This window comes from Oncorhynchus mykiss, chromosome 2 (genome assembly GCF_013265735.2).
Source record: "Oncorhynchus mykiss isolate Arlee chromosome 2, USDA_OmykA_1.1, whole genome shotgun sequence".
In the NCBI taxonomy this organism is placed as follows: domain Eukaryota; kingdom Metazoa; phylum Chordata; class Actinopteri; order Salmoniformes; family Salmonidae; genus Oncorhynchus; species Oncorhynchus mykiss.
Genome location: NC_048566.1, coordinates 91,997,462 through 92,012,147, shown reverse-complemented (window position 1 = coordinate 92,012,147; position 14,686 = coordinate 91,997,462). Strand labels below are relative to the sequence as shown.

Below are 14,686 nucleotides of genomic sequence, written 5' to 3'. Positions count from 1 at the left end.
TAACCCTAACCCTAACCCCTAGTGCTGGCTAACGTTAGTGTTAGCCACCTATAAAACAGATGAAAATGAGCCTGAAATGAGTTTATTTCCCTAATTTAGTAGCTGCAGCATGAATATAGATCTATAGTTGACTGAAATGGATGGTAAACCAAGTGGGAGTGAAGTGATATTTCAATATAAAGCAGAGAACTGGCTGATAGTGTTGTTTATCTTCAAATGTTCCATAGAATGTTCCATAACATTTTCTGTAGAATGTTCCATAGACTGTTCTATAGAATGTTTCATTATGTGAGAATATAAGACATGTTTGCTGTTTGTGTACCCTCTTCTCTAGATGTTATGCACGTTTTTAATGCATGTTTCATACAGAAATACATGTACAGTATATACTGTACGTATACGTGAGTGTGTGAGATGAAGTTGACATCTTGTCGTGATAAATAATAAAATGCCCTAGCCTTCTGTTTGGGAGCAAGAGAGAGCCAGAGTCCCAGTCCTAGGCAGATGCTGTTCAACTCTCCAGTGTGAAGCTTTAAAATGGAAGGTGCTTTTCTTGTCTGGGCATACTGTATCTAGTCTAGGCTGGTTTGGTCCGATTCCATAGCAATATAATTATAATTATATGGTTACAGTCCGGTTTGGGACCTGGTCTAAAGTAGTGCACCATATAGGGAATACGGGGCCATTTGAGATGCAATGTTTTGGTGCTTTGACTTCTTGCCGCTACACTGTCATATAGAGCTGGGTGAAAAGTGACAGAGCATTTACCTGATTGAGTTTGAGTAATTCAACCCAACGAGAGAGAAATACGAACGCAAATAACAAACAAAAAATGTATTCACTAAGGTGTAACTAAGGCAGGGGCGTCAAGTTGGGTATGGCGGTCACCATACCCTAGCTCAAGACCAAATAAGTAAAGTAGGCAAAAAAAAGTAGACTATTCCCATTCCAATCCCGACTAAAATGAACCCGCTGTTTAGTGTACTGGATGGCTAGCTTTAGGACCATGCAGAATATCACTCAGAGTGCAGCTGCCAGCCTGTGTGCCCTTGTCTCACTTTTAGAAAGCAGAGAGCAGAGATCGTGGTCGTGTTCAATCGGATCACTTTTGTCAAGTCCCTTTCAAAGTGTGTTGCATTACGGGGATAAAAATTCTCAGACTACATGTCGACTGCATGAACATTACAACAACCATGTGTTCAAAGGTCATGAAGTTTCGATTGCAGTCGACTTACATTTTCTGCAGTTGCTCCTCACCAGCTGCAACTTTCAGCCATTGCCTGCATTGTGGGAGGCACTATTTGTCAGTCAATCATTAGAGTGTTTTTGTTTGACCCACATGAATGGGACCAAAGAAGTGACTGAAATAGGAAGCAACTTTGCCGCAATTCATATATAGTGTGGATGCCTGGATGTTTATTTTATTTTAAACAATGAGCACCGAGATAGTGCAACTACATCAGACAGAGACAAGCTGGCCTGTATAAAAAGGTGCGCGAGCTGCCCTCTCGTTGGCTACTATGTTACAATCAATATTCTCGGAACTGCCTTGTTTATAAAAAGTGTTTCAATATTCTCTAAACTGCCTCGTTCGTTGATACGTTTCAATATTCTCAGAGCCACCTGGTCAACATTTTCTCATCCCTGGCGTCGTTCTACAAGGGTGACTTCATATAGCCTATAGCATTGGGACGGCAACCTTTTACATGTGGAGTGCCAATTTACAATAGTTATTTCACACAGATCTCGACAAACCATTTCTGTATGTACCTCACTTTGTGCACAGAGCCATTGTCATGCTGAAACAGGAAAGGGCCTTCCCCAAACTGTTGCCACAAAGTAGGAAGCACAGAATCATCTACAATGGCATTGTATGCTGTAGCTTTAAGACCATTACTCCTCCTCCACCAAACTTCACAGTTGACACTATGCATTGGGGCAGGTAGTGTTCTCCTGGCATCCGCCAAACCCAGATTTGTCCGTCGGACTGCCTGATGGTGAAGTGTGATTCATCACTCCAGAGAATGTGATGCCACTGCTCCAGAGTCCAATGGCGGCGAACTTTACACCACACCACTATAGCTGGCTACTAGACATAGGCGCTGTCCATTCAGCACCACGCCACAGAGCTCCACTATGCCTACCTGTACCGAGGCGCTGTCCATGTGGCAGTGCTGAATCACAGGTGGGGCTTTAGCTCCCTTTAAAAAGGCATGTGTAGATTTTCCTTTCGTATTTCGTGATTCTCGTCATTCGTCGGTCGACTTTGTTTGTCTTCATGCATCCCTGTCGATTGTAGGTCTAAGTGCTTTGATGTATGCCTTTTATTTCAATGCCTGTGTAGGATTTATCTGGCATAGTTTGCATTCATGGTCAACTCTTTTATAGTCCGGTTAATTTCACACTGATTGTTGGTGTTTGAAGTCGGCCTTGTTGTGAACACTTGTTTATAGTGTGTATTATGCATCTATTTCATGGTGCACTGTCTGCGGTGTTCCACCAGTAAACTAGTCAATGTATGATGAGGTTGAGCAGTCTGTACACACCCTTCCACAGACCTTTAAACCTAATATTGCGGTGATAATTAATTATGGCTGGGGACATTTTGCTTTGGCTTTGAAATCACCTCCACCTCACCCCACTTTGCCATACACTAGGTTAAGCTGAACTGAAGCCACGGATCTAAGGGTTGTTGCTATGAGGAATGGCGATCTTAAATCATGTTGAAATAGAAGGAAATAACCAGAGGATCTCATTTCTTGGTCAACTGCCAGGTTTTCTGAGCAAATTGAGAGTGGAAACTGGAATGAATCTACAAACTGACTGCAACTATATAAGTGCTGTAATTATGTTCTGATATACACTACTGGTCAAAAGTTTTAGAACACCTACTTATTCAAGGGGTTTTCTTTATTTGTTACTATTTTCTACATTGTAGAATAATACTGAAGACATCAAAACTATGAAATAACACACATGGAATCATGTAGTAACCAGACCAAGGTAAAATACCAAGTCCATATGGCAAGAACAGTTCAAATAAGCAAAGAGTCCATCATTACTTTAAGACATGATGGTCAGTCAATACAGAACATTTCAAGAACTTTGAAAGTTTCTTCAAGTGCAGTCGCAAAAACCATCAAGTGCTATGATGAAACTGGCTCTCATGAGGACCGCCACAGGAATGGAAGGCCCAGAGTTGCCTCTACCACAGAGGATAAGTTCATTAGAATGACCAGCCTCAGAAATTGCAGCCCAAATAAATGCTTCACAGAGTTCAAGTAACAGACACATCTCAACATCAACTGTTCAGAGCATACCGTGTGAATCAGGCCTTCATGGTCGAATTGCTGCAAAGAAACCACCACTAAAGGACATCAATAAGAAGAAGAGACTTGTTTGGGTCAAGAAACACGATCAATGGACATTCTTTGTCTTTGTGAGATGCAGTGTGGGTGAACGGATGATCTCCGCATGTTTGGTTCTCACAGTGAAGCATGGAGGAGGTGTGATGGTGTGGTTGTGCTTTGCTGGTGACACTGTCTGGGATTTATTTGGAATTCAAGGCACACTTAACCAGCATGGCTACCACAGTGTTCTGCAGCGGAACGCCATCCCATATGGTTTGGGCTTAGTGGGACTGTAATTTGTTTTTCAAGAGAACAATGACCCAACACACCTTCAGGCTGTGTAAGGGCTATTTTACTAAGAAGGAGAGTGATGGAGTACTGCATCAGATGACCTGGCCTCAACAATCCCCCGACCCCAACCAAACTGAGATGGTTTGGATTGAGTTGGACCGCAGAGTGAAGAAAAAGCAGCCAACAAGTGCTCAGAATATGTGCGAAGACTGTTGGAAAAGCATTCCAGATGAAGCTGGTTGAGAGAAAGCCAAGAGTGTGCAAAGCTGTCTTCAAGGCAAAGGGTGGCTATTTGAAGAGTCTTAAATATAAAATATATTTTGATTTGTTTAACACTTTTTTGGTTACTACATGATTCCAAATGTGTTATTTCATAATTTTGATGTCTTCAGTATTATTCTACAATGTAGAAAATAGAAAAAATGAAGAAAAACCCTTGAATGAGTAGATGTTCTAAAACTTTTGACCGGTAGTGTAGGCTAGTAAAATGTTCAACGTAACTGTAAAATGTTTTCACTCAGTGAGAGACAAAGGCGGCGTTGTGAACCAAAAGGTAAACTGAAATATTACTGCTTAACATCCTGCCTTTCCAAAACACACATCCATCCATCCACAAGGTTTAGTGACATGATGTGAAGCAAGAGGTAGAAACTAAAGAGAGAATGCTCCTGAAAATACAAAACAACATTTTCTCACTGAACTCCAGAGTCAGAGGACACACATGGAAGTGGTGGTGTAACTAACTGGTAAGTATGTTTTTAACTCCCATGCATGGATGGAGATTCCACTATTCCAGAATTATTGTGAGCATGGCGACTGTGAATGTACCCAATGGATAGATTCTGCATCCCAAGAGGCACCCTACTCTTTATATAGTGCACTACGCTTGACCGGGGCTCTCAAAAGTAGTGCACTATGTAGGGAATAGGGTGCCATTTGGGACACAAAGAGAATAAGGCTGGTTTAGTCCCTGCTGTATTTGATAGGACCAGACTCTGAAGGAAGTCCCCTTTGAGTCAAGGTAGGCGGACAACAGAGCGTAATATAGTGGGAAGATTATAGGTGGTGAAGGTACTGTCTTCAAAGGTGGTAGTTGGAAAATAAATGATCAGCTAGGAGGCCCTGAGTGCAGGACTTTAACTGCATGCTTCTCTACTAGGACTACAACATGCTCCGTAAAAAAAGAAATAAACACCACACATGGGATGTGGCTCCTGGGCTTGTCATCATCAGCATCATCAGCATCATCATCATCTTCGTCCTCTTCATCATCGCTACCACCAGTCTCTGTGGCTAAAAAAAGGAGAGCCAGAGAGCATCTGGAGTACAAATCAGAGAGAAATAAAAATGTGTCCACGAGTATGAATCCTCCTCGTCATCCTCAACTTTTGTAAACATTTAGAAAGAGACTGTTGGTGAAAGAGAAGTGAAGTTGAGAGGAAGAGCAGGACGTAGAAATAACAGATCAGAAATGCGCTTCTGAAAGGTTCTCCACAGATTGGATGCTGCTCCTGGCTCGTCAATTACAGTGACTCACCCACCTCCTGGGTCAGACCAGTAAACTGCGTCCTCTGACCTCTAACTTCTGACCTCTCAGAAGAAGTCCTTCATGAGGGATGATGGCGGTCTGTCCTCTCCACAGAAAGGGCTGACCAATGCCATGGATGATGGAATCCCAGAGTCCACAAAGGTGCAACATGAGCGTGGAAACGACTCCAGTGAGGAAGAAGAAGAAGCAAAAGAGGACGAGGTCGGGGGGGGCGTCTTACCCTTCAGATTCGGCTGACCCGTCGGGTGAAGAGGGGGTGCAAGGCAGGGGTGGGGGTGTAGGCAGGGGGACAGGGGCCTGGTTTGATGCCCCTGGTCCTCATGTAGGAGAGGAACTGGTCAGGGATCTCAGCCAGGACCTCTTTGGCCAAACGGGCCATACTGAGAATGTGGTTCCCCCTGCGGTCGATGTAGTCACGGAACGGAACAAACTGGATGGAGAGAAGGGGGGAGGAAGAGAGAAGGAACGGAGAAGAGGGGAGGAAGAGAAGGAGTGAGGAGACAGTAAGAGAAAGAGTACAGTGGTTCCATTAGAAAATAATAATGGTAGAGAAGTGGTGTAGAGGAGGAGAAAGACAGAATACATGTGAAGATATGGGGAGAAAGACAGAATACATGTGAAGATATGGGGAGAAAGACAGAATACATAGGAAGATATGGGGAGAAAGACAGAATTCATAGGAAGATATGGGGAGAAAGACAGAATACATGTGAAGATATGGGGAGAAAGACAGAATACATGTGAAGATATGGGGAGAAAGACAGAATACATGTGAAGATATGGGGAGAAAGACAGAATACATGTGAAGATATGGGGAGAAAGACAGAATACATGTGAAGATATGGGGAGAAAGACAGAATACATAGGAAGATATGGGGAGAAAGACAGAATACATGTGAAGATATGGGGAGAAAGACAGAATACATGTGAAAATATGGGGAGAAAAACAGAATACATGTGAAGATATGGGGAGAAAGACAGAATACATGTGAAGATATGGGGAGAAAAACAGAATACATGTGAAGATATGGGGAGAAAGACAGAATACATGTGAAGATATGGGGAGAAAGACAGAATACATGTGAAGATATGGGGAGAAAGACAGAATACATGTGAACATATGGGGAGAAAGACAGAATACATGTGAAGATATGGGGAGAAAAACAGAATACATAGGAAGATATGGGGAGAAAGACAGAATACATAGGAAGATATGGGGAGAAAGACAGAATACATGTGAAGATATGGGGAGAAAGACAGAATACATAGGAAGATATGGGGAGAAAGACAGAATACATAGGAAGATATGGGGAGAAAGACAGAATAGATGTGAAGATATGGGGAGAAAGACAGAATACCAGTGAAGATATGGGGAGAAATACAGAATACATGTGAAGATATGGGGAGAAAGACAGAATACATGTGAAGATATGTGGAGAAAGACAGAATACATGTGAAGATATGGGGAGAAAGACAGAATACATAGGAAGATATGGGGAGAAAGACAGAATAGATGTGAAGATATGGGGAGAAAGACAGAATACCAGTGAAGATATGGGGAGAAAGACAGTGGATTAGAACGAGGGGGGAATGAAAGACGCAGAGAGAGAGAGAGAAGCCATTCACATAGGCCATTTTCATACAGTACACATACATGATATACACATTCTATAGAATGTCAGCCTATTTCCAGAGACAATGAAACTACGTTAATGTATGAGAAAGCTCCATAATACCTGAACAATATCTCTCTCTGCGAACCTCCCTTGAGATGAAATCCTCTCTTCGTCTCCATCAAGCTCAATCATTTCTGAGAAGGAGAGAGAGAGAGAGAAGCACATCAGTCATCCATGCCATGTCAGAACAAAGCCCACATCAATATGGCAACATCATCAGTGCCACAGAGCATGACACATCGTTGACTACACATGCTGCACTGTCGTCCGTGTGCATTAAATACACACGCTACATTAACACAGAGAGCCAGTGAGCATGCTACACGAGATGACACTGTTTCATTGCCTGCCATGCAATGTTGTTTGAGTACCGTAAATGTGTGTGTAGAGCCGTGAAATCCTTGGTTGTAAGTTACTGCACAGTACTGGGTGAGTGATGAACCAGCCTGGTCTTAGAGCAAAACCATTTAGCATGATATGTTACTTTACGTTAGGTTACATTACTTTGACAAGACGTAACATAGTAAACATACAATACCGTTCAAAAGTTTGGGGTAACTTAGAAATGTCAATTTTAACCCTAACCCTAACCCTAAAATAACATCACATTGACCAGAGATACAGTGTAGACATTGTTAATGTTGTAAATGACTATTGTAGCTGGAAACTGCTATTTTTTTGATGGAATATCTACATAGGCGTACAGAGGCCCATTATCAGCGACCATCACTCCTGTGTTCCAATGCCACGTTGTGTTAGCTAATCCAAGTTGATCATTTTCAAAGGCTAATTGATCATTAGAAAACCTTTTTGCAATTCTGTTAGCACAGCTGAAAACTGTTGTGCTAATTAAATAAGCAATAAAACTGTCCTTCTTTAGACTAGTTGAGTATCTGGAGTATCAGCATTTGTGGGTTTGATTACAGGCTCAAAATGGCCAGAAATAAAGAACTTTCTTCTGAAACTCATCAGTCTATTCTTGTCCTGTGAAATGAAGGCTATTCCATGCGAGAAATTGCCAAGAAACTGAAGATCTCGTACAACGCTGTGTACTACTCCCTTCACAGAACAGCGCAAACTGGCTCTAACCAGTATAGAAAGATGATTGGGAGGCCCCGGTGCACAACTGAGCAGAGGACAAGTACATTAGAGTGTCTAATTTGAGAAACAGACACCTGAAAGTCGAATGTAATATATCATACTAAACGGGTAAAATGCGATCAAGACGTAGGATACTATACATCCTACAATTTGTATTATATTGTACGACCACTATTACATTGGTAGGCCAATCTAATGTAACCTAGTGTAAACGAACATATTAAACTAAATGGGGTGGCATGGATTTGAGTAAAATATCATACGTTTTGCTCTGAGACCAGGTTGCAGCCCAGCTGTGGTGAAGTATGTGGTGGGATATGTACAGTACAGCAGGTTGGTGGCACCTTAGTTGGGGAGAACGGGCTTGTGGTAATGACTGGAATAGGTGGAATGGTATCAAATACATCAAACACATGATTTCCAGGTGTTTGATGCCATTCCATTTGCTCCGTTTCAGCCGTTATTATGAGCCGTTCTCCCCTCAGCAGCCTCCACTGATGCACAGATCCAGGATCTTAATTTTAGCCTGTTTGCTAAAGCAGGAAAATAATCCTGCAGCATTAACGTTTTTTTTTTGTAGGCATTGATACATTTTTTGTAAGGGAAAATCAAGTTTGAAATTTCCAAGTCGAAAATACAAAACTTCAGAAGCCTTTTTAAACCTCAAATACACTACACGTTTTAAATGTCCTTCATTGCAGGAAAGTTATCTTGCAACAGGGTGATCAAATTAAGATCCTACATCTGTATAAGGGAAAGCAACCATGTGTAGTGGAACAGGGAGGGACATCATGCTACTGTGCACATTGACTTTGTAAGCGTGATAATCTTAAAGGACCGTTGACTTTAAAAGGCTAATTGCTCATAAAGAATGAATGTGTTTATCATGGAGCTGGAGTGTTTTATGAATTGTAAACACTTCTTTCCTATGATAAGAGATGAAAGGCGAGGACTTGGTCTGTTACTACAAAAAGGTGAAGGGAAATGATGACACATTTCTGTAGAACGTTGGGTCAAATGAGCATTGACATTTAGAAAGATAAACTATGTGGGGGATGGGAAGCAAATGAGAGAGAGATATGAAAGGAAAGGAAAAGAGAGGGAAGCCGGGTGAGGGGCGCGATAGGGAGAGGGAGGGGTAAGAAAGAAGGATAGAAAAAGGAAAGGTGAGTAGCAGAAGAGAGGGAGAACCGGGTGAGGGGCGCGATAGGGAGAGGGAGGGGTAAGAAAGAAGGATAGAAAAAGGAAAGGTGAGAAGCAGAAGAGAGGGAGAACCGGGTGAGGGGCAAATAATGGATTTAACGCAGGGAAGAGATTAGAAACACAAATGCGTGCACATACACACACAGGTGCACACAAGGGTGCACACACACACACATACACGCACACACAAGGGTGCACACACACACATTCCATTATTCCTTTTGTACCATTAAATTCCGCCGGTCCAACCCCGACAATTATAATTGACATGGGCAGAGTAGCCGCCTTTGGAGGTGGGGGGAGAGAGAGAAACAAATAAAGAGAAAGAGAGGTGTCAACAAAAAAAAGAGAGCTTGAGGAAACAAGTTCCTTTCAATGCCAACGTCAATAACCATCGTTATCTAAAACGCCACAGGAGAAATACCCCCAATTATTGACAATACTGTAAATACTGTACAAGTTCTCCTTCTCAGAGAAAAATGGTAGAAACTGCCTGTCACAAAGTGGTCAATGTTTTCCAATTCTGCTCCTTTATGTGGTTTGGCTCCCACATTTTGCCAAGCCTTTGTAGGATTGTCACCTCTGTCATTTCATGCATGTACAACTTGTGTGTAAACCCCAGCCAGTCTGACAGCTTATAAATGAACCTAATTTCCATCTCCTCCCATAGCGGACACATATTGCATTGCAATTTTGAGTGGATAGCCATTTGCCAAAGGTTTGTGAGAAAGAATGATAGATTAACACATCACTATGTTTCATAACTTTGTATTGCCATTTAGGTGAACATTAAATTGGCAGAAATATGAGGAACATCTATTTCTGGGGCTGCTTGAAACTCGTTGTTCTCATATCGTACCCCACAATCACATTACAGTACGTAGGGAAAATTGTTTAACGAAAAGCAGCGATTTCTATTTCTATGTAACACAATTTTTGAGTCAGGGCATTCCAAACAGCATTACTTCAACATAGACAGACATTAAACACTATCAACATTGTGAGGGGAAAAAATATTTGATCCCCTGTTGATTTTGTACGTTTGCCAACTGACAAAGAAATGGTCAGTCTATAATTTTAATGGTAGGTTTATTTGAACAGTGAGAGACAGAATAACAACAACAACATCCAGAAAAACTCATGTTAAAAATGTTATAAATAGATTTGCATTTTAATGAGGGAAATAAGTATTTGACCCCCTCTCAATCAGAAAGATTTCTGGCTCCCAGGTGTCTTTTATACAGGTAACGAGCTGAGATTAGGAGCACACTTTTAAAGGGAGTGCTCCTAATCTCTGTTTGTTACCTGTATAGAAGACACCTGTCCACAGAAGCAATCAATCAATCAGATTCCAAACTCTCCACCATGGCCAAGACCAAAGAGCTCTCCAAGGATGTCAGGGACAAGATTGTAGACCTACACAAGGCTGGAATGGGCTACAAGACCATCGCCTAGCACCTTGGTGAGAAGGTGACAACAGTTGGTGCGATTATTTGCAAATGGAAGAAACACAAAAGAACTGTCAATCTCCCTCGGCCTGGGGCTCCATGCAAGATCTCACCTCGTGGAGTTGCAATGATCATGAGAACGGTGAGGAATCAGCCCAGAACTACACGGGAGGATCTTGTCAATGATCTCAAGGCAGCTGGGACCATAGTCACCAAGAAAACAATTGGTAACACACTACGCCGTGAAGGACTGAAATCCTGCAGCGCCCGCAAGGTCCCCCTGCTCAAGAAAGCACATATACATGCCCGTCTGAAGTTTGCCAATGAACATCTAAATGATTCAGAGGACAACTGGGTGAAAGTGTTGTGGTCAGATGAGACCAAAATGGAGCTCTTTGGTAACAACTCAACTCGCCATGTTTGGAGGAGGAGGAATGCTGCCTATGACCCCAAGATCACCATCCCCACTGTCAAACATGGAGGTGGAAACATTATGCTTTGGGGCTGTTTTTCTGCTAAGGGGACAGGACAACTTCATCGCATCAAAGGGACGATGGATGGGGCCAAGTACCGTCAAATCTTGGGTGAGATCCTCCTTCCCTCAGCCAGGGCATTGAAAATGGGTTGTGGATGGGTATTCCAGCATGACAATGACCCAAAACACACGGCCAAGGCAACAAAGGAGTGGCTCAAGAAGAAGCAGATTAAGGCCCTGGAGTGGCCTAGCCAGTCTCCAGACCTCAATCCCATAGAAAATCTGTGTTGGGAGCTGAAGGTTCGAGTTGCCAAACTTCAGCCTCGAAACCTTAATGACTTGGAGAAGATCTGCAAAAAGGAGTGGGACAAAATCCCTCCCGAGATGTGTGCAAACCTGGTGGCCAACTACAAGAAACGTCTGACCTCTGTGATTGCCAACAAGGGTTTTGCCACCAAGTACTAAGTCATGTTTTGCAGAGGGGTCAAATACTTATTTCCCTCATTATAATGCAAATAAATTTATAACATTTTTGACATGCGTTTTTCTGGATGTTGTTGTTGTTATTCTGTCTCTCACTGTTCAAATAAACCTACCATTAAAATTATAGACTGATCATTTCTTTGTCAGTGGGCAAACGTGAAAAATCAGCAGGGGATCAAATACTTTTTTCCCTCACTGTAAATCCAGACCCGCCACTTGGTTTGCTATATAACTGGGGGATGGGGCTGGATAAATGTAACCACTCTAACTCATGAAGATGTGTAGGCTATAGCATACATTTTACATGTATAAAAATGGCTGACTAAATGTTGTAAGAGTGGGCCTTTAATTAATAGTAAGTTTGAGATGTCTTACATTTACGATAGACTCTTTGGTCTGAGCCATGTCGGTGATGACGCCGTCCGAGATGATAAGGAGGATGAAGTACTGGGAGCCGTCTTTCACTGATTGTGCATACCTGGAGGGGGGGGGGGGGGGCGGAGAGCGAGAGAGAGGAGAAGGGAGGGGAGGGGAAGGGAGGGGAGGGAGGAGAAACAGAGAGGTTGGTGGGAGGAGAGCAGGGAGGGGAGGGGAGGGGAGGGGAGGGGAGGGGTTGGTGGGAGGAGAGCAGGGAGAGGAGGGGAGAGGAGAGGAGAGGAGAGGAGAGGAGAGGAGAGGAGAGGAGGGGAGGGGAGGGGAGGGGAGGGGAGGGGAGGGGAGGGGAGGGGAGGGGAGGGGAGGGAAACAGAGAGGTTGGTGGGAGGAGAGCAGGGAGAGGAGGGGGGGGAGGGGAGGGGAGAGAGGAGAAACAGAGAGGTTGGTGGGAGGAGAGCAGGGAGAGGAGAAGAGGGAAGGGGAGGGGAGAGGGGAGAAACAGAGAGGTTGGTGGGAGGAGAGCAGGGAGAGGAGGGGAGGGGAGGGGAGAGAGGAGAAACAGAGAGGTTGGTGGGAGGAGAGCAGGGAGAGGAGGGGAGGGGAGGGGAGGGGAGGGGAGGGGAGGGGAGGGGAGGGGAGGGGAGGGGAGGGGAGGGGAGGGGAGGGGAGGGGAGGGGAGAGAGGAGAAACAGAGAGGTTGGTGGGAGGAGAGCAGGGAGAGGAGGGGAGGGGAGGGGAGAGAGGAGAAAAAGAGAGGTTGGTGGGAGGAGAGCAGGGAGAGGAGGGGAGGGGAGGGGAGAGAGGAGAAACAGAGAGGTTGGTGGGAGGAGAGCAGGGAGAAGAGAAGAGGGGAGGGGAGGGGAGAGGGGAGAAACAGAGAGGTTGGTGGGAGGAGAGCAGGGAGAGGAGGGGAGGGGAGGGGAGAGAGGAGAAACAGAGAGGTTGGTGGGAGGAGAGCAGGGAGAGGAGGGGAGGGGAGGGGAGAGAGGAGAAAAAGAGGGGTTGGTGGGAGGAGAGCAGGGAGAGGAGAAGAGGGGAGGGGAGAGAGGAGAAACAGAGAGGTTGGTGGGAGGAGAGCAGGGAGAGGAGGGGAGGGGAGGGGAGAGAGGAGAAACAGAGAGGTTGGTGGGAGGAGAGCAGGGAGAGGAGGGGAGGGGAGGGGAGAGAGGAGAAACAGAGAGGTTGGTGGGAGGAGAGCAGGGAGAGGAGGGGAGGGGAGGGGAGGGAAGAGAGGAGAAACAGAGAGGTTGGTGGGAGGAGAGCAGGGAGAGGAGGGGAGGGGAGGGGAGGGGAGAGAGGAGAAACAGAGAGGTTGGTGGGAGGAGAGCAGGGAGGGGAGGGGAGGGGAGGGGAGTGGAGGGGAGAGAGGAGAAAGAGAGAGGTTGGTGGGAGGAGAGCAGGGAGAGGAGGGGAGGGGAGGGGAGAGAGGAGAAACAGAGAGGTTGGTGGGAGGAGAGCAGAGAGAGGAGGGGAGGGGAGGGGAGAGAGGAGAAACAGAGAGGTTGGTGGGAGGAGAGCAGGGAGAGGAGGGGAGGGGAGAGAGGAGAAACAGAGAGGTTGGTGGGAGGAGAGCAGGGAGAGGAGGGGAGGGGAGGGGAGGGGAGAGAGGAGAAACAGAGAGGTTGGTGGGAGGAGGGGAGGGGAGGGGAGGGGAGGGGAGGGGAGGGGAGGGAGGAGAAACAGAGAGGTTGGTGGGAGGAGAGCTAATACTGTAAGTCTCTCTGGATAAGAGCGTTCCCTAAATGACTACAATATCAAATGTCATAAATCAATGAATTAAATGTATCTATGAAGCAGCGGTTGGACCCGATTCAGGGAACAGAACCGAAAACCGAATAAAATATACTGTTCTAGAATAGAAGCATTATTTTAAAAGCCTGAGAACCGGGTAATCACGTTATTTTACAGTCCAGCATTTGTTTCAGTCCCACAAAAAATGCAACAAAGCACCTATGCAAAGCCCTCACTCTGTCACTCAGAAACTTACTCCAGTGTCTGCCTGCCAGCTGGAAATCTTTGCCAGTGTGTGTGTGTGTGTGTGTGTGTGTGTGTGTGTGTGTGTGTGTGTGTGTGTGTGTGTAGCCAATCTACCCCTCCCCCTTCTCATGTCCCTCCCCCTCTGAAGCATAGGCTACTGTAGCCTACTGACGTTACAAGCGTGATTCAGAAATTAGAGAGTGATTTTTTATTACAGAAGAATGGATTAAGTTTTTCCAATGCTAGTTAAGGATACTATAGTTATCATTACTCACATTGGATTTATTAACCACAAAAAAGAAGGCGTGTTTTTAATTGTGTGCCGCTCTGCACACACACGCTCGTTAGCTAGCTAGCTTTAGTCCAACAAACTGAAAGGAACCAAAAAAATATTGGTTCTGTTCAGAACAAAATTATTGGAAAACAATTTAGGTTCCAACCCCTGCTATGATGCATATTTTGTGTTAGCCTATGACCACTCTTTTACTAATCCGTCTATTCTCTTGCATGGACCTCTAGTCAAATCAAATCAAATGTTATTGGTCACATACACATGGTTAACAGATGTTAATGCGAGTGTAGCGAAATGCTTGTGTTTCTAGTTCCGACAATGCAGTAATATCTAACAAGTAATCTAACAATTTCACAACAACTACCTTATACACACAAGTGTAAAGGAATGAATAAAAATATGTACATATAAATAAATGGATGAGCGATGGCCGTGCGGCATAGGCAAGATGCAGTAGATGGTATAG

General features: G+C 44.6%; 1 protein-coding gene across 1 annotated transcript in view; it reads right to left on the bottom strand.

Annotated features, from left to right (window-relative positions):
• Positions 1-4,080: 4,080 nt before the first annotated feature.
• The window catches only part of LOC110502371 (copine-8-like), a 70,916-nt gene continuing 60,310 nt past the window's right edge, over positions 4,081-14,686 (bottom strand). The window contains exons 17-20 of the mRNA XM_036959047.1: positions 11,952-12,054; positions 9,398-9,455; positions 6,927-7,000; positions 4,081-5,620 (exon numbers count right to left, since the gene is read on the bottom strand). Coding sequence (XP_036814942.1) covers positions 5,414-5,620; positions 6,927-7,000; positions 9,398-9,455; positions 11,952-12,054 — 442 coding nt within the window. The 3' untranslated portion in view covers positions 4,081-5,413. The remainder of the gene's footprint in view (positions 5,621-6,926; positions 7,001-9,397; positions 9,456-11,951; positions 12,055-14,686) is intronic.